This window comes from Denticeps clupeoides, chromosome 13 (genome assembly GCF_900700375.1).
Source record: "Denticeps clupeoides chromosome 13, fDenClu1.1, whole genome shotgun sequence".
Lineage (NCBI taxonomy): Eukaryota > Metazoa > Chordata > Actinopteri > Clupeiformes > Denticipitidae > Denticeps > Denticeps clupeoides.
The window spans coordinates 6,638,626-6,648,794 of NC_041719.1; the positions used below are offsets into that span (position 1 = coordinate 6,638,626).

The 10,169-nt window shown below is 40.9% G+C and overlaps 1 protein-coding gene across 1 annotated transcript; it reads left to right on the top strand.

The window, feature by feature from the left end:
* Positions 1 to 1,154: 1,154 nt before the first annotated feature.
* Positions 1,155 to 9,837, top strand: abcf3 (ATP-binding cassette, sub-family F (GCN20), member 3). Its single transcript, XM_029000482.1, has 21 exons — positions 1,155 to 1,238; positions 2,166 to 2,313; positions 2,408 to 2,484; positions 3,574 to 3,629; positions 3,763 to 3,860; positions 3,982 to 4,104; positions 4,348 to 4,614; positions 5,010 to 5,090; positions 5,182 to 5,241; positions 5,326 to 5,382; positions 5,481 to 5,503; positions 5,598 to 5,653; positions 5,741 to 5,941; positions 6,701 to 6,777; positions 6,870 to 6,914; positions 6,998 to 7,130; positions 8,142 to 8,230; positions 8,330 to 8,421; positions 8,749 to 8,881; positions 8,975 to 9,062; positions 9,136 to 9,837. The coding sequence occupies exons 1-21, from the start codon at positions 1,166 to 1,168 to the stop codon at positions 9,292 to 9,294; spliced, it is 2,136 nt and encodes a 711-aa protein (XP_028856315.1). The 5' UTR covers positions 1,155 to 1,165; the 3' UTR covers positions 9,295 to 9,837.
* Positions 9,838 to 10,169: the final 332 nt, after the last annotated feature.

Below are 10,169 nucleotides of genomic sequence, written 5' to 3' on the forward strand. Positions count from 1 at the left end.
GATTTTTGAATACCTAATCTAAAACATAGTAACGTCTAAGAAATTCAACTAATGTTAATACAGAAGCCATCGTATTATGTCATAACATATTTTTATGTTTATGTCGGAGGAATCAGTTGGAGTCAAATTTCATGTAATTAATAACAATCGACCAAACTATCCAATTTGTGCTGTTATATTACACATTTACTGACACGAGTCATTACTAAAAGCAATACAAGCAATCTATTAATACCATGATCCCACCCCCATCTTTCAAATCGGCCCGGCAGGTGGAATCAGCCCAACCTGGCAACTGCGCCCAGAGACGTTAGAATAGCGGTACGCAGGCGCGCCTACCTGGGGCGGAATGAAGACGCAGGCACAGGAGAGGCTAATTTGGGCATAGAGCATGCGCACATGATGCAATAAAAGCGTTTTCCATCAAAATATTTGACAATTGACAATTTGACACCATATATGTCCTCTTATGAACAAACTGATTATGTTGATGAATTCAAACTAATTGGTCTTTACTAAATATGTTTACCAAACTAATTGTATGTCAAACTTGTTCAAGTTCTCAAAATAATAAGGCTTCCATCAAATATAAATATACGTATTGTAATTACTGCATTTCGCTGATTAAATAATAATATTACTACATGATACATTATTTAAGCTCTGTTGGAGTTTATATATTTATAGTATAAAACGTGATTGTAAAGAAAAGTTGGTTTAGCAGGGCTGGATATACACTGCATATAATAAAACTAAACAGAAATCTTAAATATAAAAAAACTTGGTACATTCTATATACATTGTTTAAAATGTAATTTACATTCCCTCGCCTTTTTATGGAAACAGCTGGGGGAGATACCAATTTTGGAGATGCTGCCGCCATGGATTAAAAAAGAACTACAAAGACTCCCATAGCCCATGGTGCCTGTTTACTCATACTAACTAATTAAAACGTTAACGGCATGCAAACGACGATCAAAAAATCAATCAATCCACTATATCACAGCACGTTGACCAGCCGTTCTTGTAAACGATTACCTGAACATATAGGATTCAAACCAAAGTCTTTGCACAATGACTCAGTTTCCCAGAATGCACCGCAAATCACTTTTCTTTCGTTGCACGTGTGCGCATGCGCGGTCCTTGCAGTCGGGGCCGGTGTATCATGGCGGCATACGTGGAAATCCTGAAGAGCGAGTTTCCCGAAATCGACTCTGAAGTCTTCGAATATATTACCGGTCAGTGTGTCACTCTGCTCTCAGAATTCCCACGTCCTTGTACTGTCCGATACGTCGGTAAATATGATTTACAGCTACAGAGGTGCCTGGAGATTGAATATTCTCTTGCTAGCTTGTCGGGTAACACGCTAGGTGTGTTAGCTATGGGCAGTCACGTTGAACCGATTCATTCGGGATGGGTTTAGAGAAATATTTTTTTGGGGTATCACCTTCATATATTAGAACTTTTTCATTTTTTATTTACCCGCACAATGTGTAATTTCATTGTCACTTCCATTCCAAATGAACGTGTCATGTTTTTTTTTATTGCTTCGACTTTTATGGGTATGCCTTTTACCCTTCTGTGGATTTTATTGTCCGTGATTAGTGTGGTATCTGTCAAATGGGACTCTTCAGTAGGCTCATACTGCCCTCCTCTGACGTAAGATGTAAGGTAAGGTATCATGTGTCCAAATATCTTTAGCCATTCAGGTTCAGTTTCTTAAGATATCTGGTTGCCATGATCCCTGTGCCATATTTAAATGGCTTAGAATATGAAGTGAAAGTGATTGTCATTGTGAAACACTGCAGCACAGCACACGGGGACATGAAGAAATGTGTTTAACCATCACCCTTGGTGAGCAGTTGGCAGCCATGACCGGCGCCCGGGAAGCAGTGTGTGAGGACGGTGTTTTGCTCAGTGGCACCTTGGCGGATCGGGATTCGAACCAGCAACCTTCTGATTACGGAGACACTTCCTTAAGTGCTAGGGCACCACTACTGCCCAATATGCTCAGGAATTGGTTCATGACCTATTAAGGGAAGATTTAATTTACATAGTCACATTTCTTAACACTCTGGGTTAGCTAGATTACCCTGCACGGATAGAATGCTGAAAGCATTTGTACCAGTGTTTGCCAGGGTTTAACATTTTTTTGTGTGTTCCAGGTGTGTTGGATAGTGGGGCAACAGATTTTGAAGATGAAGAGGAAGTGTTTGATGCCATTGGAGGTGTGCTGCAAGAGGTGTCACCTGACAGCAAAAACGAGGACGATATCCGTGACATCTGCCTCCAGTTGTTCAACACACTTAAGCTGTATGACTTATGCTGCCACACACATGCTAACAGAATCTTTTCCTAAATAATGGTCTTTTTTTGTGATTAGTCTCATAGTTCTTTTTGTCTACAGGAATAACTGCCACTCTGGTCAGAAGCAGGTGCTCCTGGATGCTCCAGTGCAGCTCTCTCAGATCTCCTCTGACACTGGTGAGGCCTGGTGACTTTGAGGTTGCCTAGCAGCTAAGGAGGAAGACTCATAACCGAAGGGTTGTGGGTTCAAATCCCAAACCATCAAAGTGCCACTGAGGTAGCCTTAAGCATGTTATAGTTCAAGTTCAGGTTGAGCTTTATTGTCATTTACATTTACATTTATGGCATTTATCAGACGCCCTTATCCAGAGCGACTTACAATCAGTAGTTACAGGGGACAGTCCCCCTGTAACAACTCAGGGTTAAGTGTCATACATGTTAGACAGTACATTGTGAAACAAAACAGCGTTTCTACAGAACCATGTGCTACATGTAACATTTAAACAAAGTTACATACTAACATAAAATGCACGTGTGCGACATACAAACCTGGCAACGTAAAGTGTAAACATGGGACACAGACAGTGCAAGACAATCAATGCAAGAATAACAATACAAACAGCGCTAAAAAACTGTAACAGGGTCAAGTGTCCACAAACTTCACCCCAGGCACCTCTCATGGCTGCCCACTGCTCACAAAATGCTGACTGGTTAATTGCAGAGGGCACATTTTTTTGTATGTACCTCAGCTTCATGTGTCACAACTTAAGGCAGAAATATACTTGCTGTTATGTACGTACATACATATGCAGGTCAGTATCCTGCAACCAACATATACAGAAATGCAACACCTGTGTAAGTTTATAGGGGCAGTGTTGCTAGATCTGCATTCAGCAGATGTCTATTTTAAGATGCATTCATTCATTTGGTTTTTGGTCACGACACTGACTCCTGGTGGTAAGAAGTACCACTACAGAGTACGAGGCACAGTACAGACGCAAGTATTTCAGCAAATCGTTAACAACACAACTGTGTACGGATATGCATATGTAGCTCACAAAAAGTATGTTTCGGCCTTTACCCTGGTGCAATAGGAGACATCATTTCTGGAATTCCTGTCCTGTCATGGAGTGTAAAAATGGAGTGTCACCTCAGCAGCTCAATCATCTGTTTTTAGTGACATTCCAAGTCCAAAGTGAATTCAATCAGAACAATAATCTCAGCCTCCCCTCTTATCTTGCTGTTGTCCTTTGTCTGTCCTGACAGTATCAGCGGCTACTGAGGTGCAGGGCATCTGGATGGTGAAGCGTCCTCAGAATACGGTCTGTCAAGTTTCTTGTCATTTGGAAAATATTTGGACATTTGGTTTTGTCCTTAATTGCTTTTGTAGATTAAACATGAACATGAGTAATCAGAATCTGCTCACCCCCCCTCCTACTGTACACACATGCTCAGACGGTTGATGCTAAGAAGCTGGAGAAAGCAGAGGCCAAGCTGAAGGCCAAGAATGAAAAGAGGAATGAGAAGGACTCCCAGAAAAGCTCTGGCCCAGTGTAAGTGTCCCATGTATACTTCCATCTTCATACATTGTTCATAGGCACCAATTCTTTATATTCCTAAAAATTCTTTACTTTACTTACAGCTATAGATCACTTTGCCCTCACTATGTTTCAGTGTACTGGAGGAAGCCTCGGCCAGTCAGGCCAGCAGTAAGAAGGAGAGTCGTGTGGATATATCTGGGAAAAATCGGAGTTACGATATCCGCATTGAGAACTTTGATGTGTCATTTGGTGAACGGTAGGTGTATTTCTCTGCCTAGAATGCTTTCTCACATTATTGCTACTGTTTATAAAATGTCTAGGAACTTTAAACCTGAATTTAGACCATTGTATGTTACATTGTTCACCACACAGTTCATTGTGTGGAGTTCATAGTGAACAGTTCATTCACTGTTTCTACACTGAAACCCATTCATGTTGTCAAACAATGAACAGTCAGCACAGGGCTTTTGCTTGAATCATTCGCATTGGTTTGGTTCAGGTCCCTTCTGCAGGGTGCAGAGCTGAGTCTTGCTAGTGGGCGCCGCTATGGGCTGGTGGGCCGGAACGGTTTGGGAAAGACCACCCTGCTGAAGATGCTGGCCAGCCGCAGCCTTCGTGTGCCCCACCACATCTCCATACTGCATGTGGAGCAAGAGGTGGCTGGAGATGACACCAATGCACTTCAGAGCGTTCTGGAGAGCGACACTGTCAGGGAGGGGCTCTTGACAGAAGAGCGCACCCTCAATGCGCGCATTGCCAACGGAACGTAAGTGATGATCGGGGGACCGGAATTCACATAATTGGTTTCAGCATCACGCATCTCTGAATGTCTACAAGCTGAAAGGTGCTTGTAAATGCACTGATGAAGAGATTTATGCACTGATGAAGAGATTTTAGAGTTTATAGGTTGGGTATGTACACTATAGGCCCAATTTCTCAGTAGTAAAGGTAATGCTAGCTGTTAGATACTAGCAGCATGACCGTAGAAGAGGAAATCCAGGATCAGGGAGTGGATTACAGTGATACTTGGTGGTAGTGCCCTCTAGTGAGTTAATGCAGTTAGATATTATTTTTTGCTTAGCAAAATGGGCCTTCAGCATAGCATTATATATCTACTTTTAATTTATTTCTGTTAATTTAGCCTTTTTTCATTGAATGCAGGGCCGACGGTTTGGAAAGCGTGCGTTTGTCAGAAATCTACATCAAATTAGAGGAGATTGAAGCAGATAAGGCACCAGCCCGGTAAGACTTTCTAACAATAGTAGAATATTAATAATATGGACATTTTTGGGTTGTAAGGTAGTTATCATCTTCTTCACTCTGCTTTCTTTAGAGCTTCAGTCATTTTGGCAGGTCTTGGATTTACACCTCAAATGCAGCAACAGACAACCAAGTGAGTTTTAGCTACATCTGGGCCAATAGGTTAAGTGCTATGTTTATCAGAAGTATATAATGATAATGTGAACTGTCTGTTCAGGGAGTTTTCTGGAGGCTGGAGGATGAGATTAGCACTGGCCAGAGCTCTCTTTGCCAGGTGAGTCTCTTTCCTCTTGTGTTTTTCCCAGTTTTATTTTTAAACTGTTTTTGAGTGTCTGGTGACACATTATAATGAAATGTTTTGCTGTGTTTCAGGCCAGATCTCCTTTTACTTGATGGTGAGGCCACAGTGTTTTCAGATGTACATAAATGTTTAGATTTCTAAGAATAACTGCGCTTAAATAAACGCCCTTGTCTTGCTGTGCTTCATAGAGCCCACTAACATGTTAGATGTAAGAGCCATTATCTGGTTGGAGAACTACCTGCAGGTGCAGTAGATTCAGAGTTTTAATTTAAAGAGTTCATACGCACGAGTTTGAAAGCTGATTTTCATTAATGAGTTTGTCTGTACATAGACCTGGCAGTCCACCATCCTGGTAGTGTCTCATGACCGGAACTTCCTCAACGCTGTGGTAACAGACGTCGTTCATCTGCACTCCCAGCGACTAGAGAGTTATCGCGGTGACTATGAGAACTTCATTAAGACTAAGGAGGATCGCTTGAAGAACCAGCAAAGAGAGTATGAGGCTCAGTTGCAATACAGAGAACATATACAGGTGAGCTCCAACTGGCCATGATCAAATATTAAGTAGGAAAACAATGTTTATATTGCAAAATGAAGTAAGAAACTTACTCTCACCTTTCTGTGTAACAGCATATTCTTAAAGGTCCCCTGACATGAACATTTTATTTTTTGGCTTTTATATAGGTCTAAGTGTTCCCATAATACTGTATCTCTGGTGTTTTTTCTGAAATTCAGCCTTTTGTGCAGAATTACAGCAACTTTTAACAGTCACAATGTTAAAACACTAATGAGGAGTAGAGTGGCCTATAGAAACCGAGGGCGCATTCGCAGCAATGACGTCAACATCATTCAGCAACCACAATGTTTGGCACAGACAGGAAGTCGTGTGGCCGTTTTTTTAAGTCTACTACTGAACTTCATTTTTTTTTGCTCATATTTATATCCAATCACAGAGCAACGGCAATGCTTCATGCATTTCAAAACTGGTGGAGATGATGTTTTAGGGGAGGGGCGGTAAATTCGCTCGCCGGCCAAGGCATGAGAAAGGGGAGACAACATAAGGGGACAAATTCCGGATCCGACTGTCTTGAGCTGCAGCTCTCTGAACGGTGAAACAGAATGGCACTCTTTATTACTATCGCCATTTCTAGCCACTGCACGACCATAGACAGGCTATAGAACTCGTATTAATGTTCAATTTCACTTTGCAAGATTATTTTCATAATGGGGTACCTTTAAACACATATGAAATCCCAGCTGACTGCCATCTCTTCTCACTCCCCACATGCAGGTGTTCATAGACAGGTTTAGATATAATGCCAACAGAGCTGCACAGGTGCAGAGTAAACTGAAGCTGCTGGAGAAACTGTGAGTATCGGCCTTTTAATTATGTTTTTGACCTACTAACTACTCTCATCTTTTTAACACAGCCTCACTGTATTTTTTAAAATACGTTACAGGCCAAAACTCAAGCCTATAGAAAAGGAATCTGAAGTCACTTTACGGTAATTTCCTCCAAAGTGTTTGTTTAATGTTATTAATGAATGTACTAGTTTTAATCTCATTCTTTTTTTTTTTTTTTGGGAAGCTTTCCGGATAATTTTGAGAAGCTCTCTCCGCCAATCCTTCAGTTGGATGAGGTGGAGTTTTATTACGCATCAGAGCATCGGATCTTTACTGGCCTCTGTGTGTCAGCTGACCTGGATTCTCGAATTTGCATCGTATGTATCATAGTTTGGGTGTTTTTCTTCTGCATTGTAAGTTTCTAAATCACTGCTGTTATATTTCCCGTGGCCCTCGACATCAGACATTGACTCATCTCCTTCCTGTCCAACATATCATTTTGTCCTCTGACTTCTCGTTGTTAATGTAGGAGTAAACACAGGATTGGCTTACATGGCCCCCACAAAGAAATACAGTGGGCGGTATCACAACAAACAGACCATTTATAGTCTACAATGCACTTTTGCTAATAATTGGCCTCAGTAAGTATGTAAGGGATAATCCTCGACAAGTTTCTTTTAATGTTCAATTCATAGGCAAAAAAACACATAGTTAACTATCTCAACTATGCTGTACAAGAGGGTGTGATATTGAGTGCAGTCTTACATTTACATTTATGGCTTTTCCAGAGTGACTTACATGAGTGTGACAATATCCACCATAGACATGCCTCATTTGGTTAACTTAGGGTACAATCTGTAAGTATCACTATCTTAATAACGCAGTGCCAAACCTTGTGGTGCTTTTTTATATATATATCTCCTAAAAAGGAAGGTTTTTAGCTTGTGTTTGAAGATCTTTAGTAACTCAGCTGTTCAAATGTCTAGTGGAAGTTCATTCAACCAAGACAGAGAAAAGGGCCTTGAGATAAGACTTGAGAGATAGTACCTTGGCACTGGTATGCGCCTGCCAGTTGCCCCTGCTGTACAGCATAACCTCAGGATTATTATTTTCTATTTAGAATGTGGTATAATCATCACTCCGACATGAGATTCACATTATACCACATCTTACCCATTAATGTTTCTTTATGAAGAATTCAAACTTTCCTGAGATTATTAAATAGTTCAATCTCTAATACAGCCACGTCATTCAGGCAGCAGTGTGTCATGGAAAAATGTCACTTTAGACCAAGAATTGCTGAATTTTACATTAATTCGTTCATGTATATGTATGAATGTATATGTTTTATAGTGTCTTGTTTGTTCAGCAGTTTTTTTTTGTTGCAGGTAGGAGAGAACGGAGCAGGGAAATCCACAGTATTGAAGTTACTGATGGGTGAACTTACACCAGTTAATGGCATTAGGCATGCTCATCGGCAAGTAAAAGTTTCATGTAATTATACGTATGTCTAAGGAAACTTATATTGTGGGTTCAATGTCTTTTAATGCTTTTTTCACCCCAATTAAATTCACAGAAATCTGAAGATTGGTTACTTCAGCCAGCACCATGTGGACCAGTTGGATCTCAATGTGTGTTCAGTGGAACTTCTTTTTAAGAAATTCCCAGGTAAAGAATCTTATCTTTCACGTGTTGTCCCAGGCCTTTTTATTATTTCTGTCTTAAAGTGAAACGATAAATATACTTAATCTAATTGTGTATGCTGTTTGTGAGAGAATTTTCACCATAGTAGTGACACTGACATTAGGGATGGGGATATGTTTTTGTAAGAATTGTTTGACCACAACCTGCCCACTGGAGTCCTGTGGTCAGATACTGACCATTGAAAAGGTGGTCTGTGTACATAATATAAAGAGGCCAGTGAGTGTATATGTTTAATGCTGGTTTTACAATGGATACCAATAACCTGAATCAAAATCTTAACATGTCTCTCAGGTCGGCTAGAGGAGGAGTACAGGCACCAGTTAGGAAGCTATGGGATAACTGGAGAACTGGCCACACGGCCTGTAGCAAGCCTTTCTGGAGGCCAGAAGAGTCGAGTTGCCTTTGCTCAAATGACGATGCCTTGGTATTTAATATTTCTCTTAAGTATTTCTCTTAGTATTAAAAATGTGTTTGTGAACCCCTCTTTGTATTTCTAAAAATTGTCTATCACTGTCAGTCCTAACTTTTACATACTTGACGAACCCACAAATCATCTGGATATGGAAACCATAGAAGCTCTTGGAAAGGCTCTAAACAAATTTAAAGTAAGCTGTTCAGCTTAGACAAATTTGAAAAGCCTTAAATGCTGATTATATTTAAGTATCTTTCTCGTCTTAGGGTGGTGTGGTTCTGGTCTCCCATGACGAGCGTCTGATTCGGATGGTGTGCAAGGAGCTGTGGGTGTGTGAAGGGGGGAAGGTGAAACGTGTGGATGGAGGCTTTGACGAATACAGGGACCTCCTGCATGAACAATTCCGCAAGGAGGGATACTTGTGAATTGGGACATCAGCAGCAGTCAAATACGAACCAACAACATGCCAACGAAACCTGACGTTACATCACCCATGCTCTGACCAGTCAGTCAACCACGATAAACCTCCCTTACCACCAGTTTTTCACCAAGCCGAAGCCCACAGAGTTGCCAAAGAGGCTGACCCTCTTTTTGGTCACTTTTCGGCTACATTCGACTCCTTCCCAGTGTGGCCACTCTTTATCTCCAGCCTCAAAATGCTCGCAGCAACTGCTTGCAGCGTGTCTAAGAGACCAATGGCTTCTTTCAATCCGTTGGGTGTTAAGACTTTGAGAGGAGCTGTGTAAGTGGCCATGACCTAAAGCAAAAACAAGTCACTAACTTTCTCCTGTACCTGTGGGCAATCACAGTGAAGTATATAAATGTGTGTATATTTATATATATATATATGATTATTAATAATTGTTGATCAAAATAAATCATCTCTCATGTTTCGATGATGCATCTAATTTATAAATAGTCATTTTGAAAGGATCATAACACCATAATAAAACTTGCCATCAATCAGATTTCATCTGCTGTGGTTATTTCCCTGGGAATTAATTGCTATATTTACGAGAGACGCATTCTACCTTTACGATGCAGCACTAATAGATTTGAAGTAAATGCACTTTAGTCGCTTTGTCTTATTCGGTTAACTGCGTTAAAGAACGAGTAACAACGCGAACACCCGGATCGACAAAAAAAAAGCCCGCACACACTTGACATCAACGACGGCCTTGTGACATTTATTGGCGCTTCGAGGGAAGGTACAGACAATGCTGGAAAAGCCATAAAATAACAAACCTACGAGCGTTCGGTAAAAAAACATCCACTCCCACAACGCAACAGTAAGCGCGCA

What these genes read in the sequence shown, in the direction of transcription:
- abcf3 (XM_029000482.1), top strand. Translation starts at nt 1,166, where the DNA reads ATGGCGGCATACGTGGAAATCCTGAAGAGCGAGTTTCCCGAAATCGAC. An exon ending in CAGAAAAGCTCTGGCCCAGT is followed by an intron (nt 3,861 to 3,981) that starts GTAAGTGTCCCA and finishes ACTATGTTTCAG; the next exon opens with TGTACTGGAGGAAGCCTCGG. An exon ending in AGGCTCTAAACAAATTTAAA is followed by an intron (nt 9,063 to 9,135) that starts GTAAGCTGTTCA and finishes TTCTCGTCTTAG; the next exon opens with GGTGGTGTGGTTCTGGTCTC.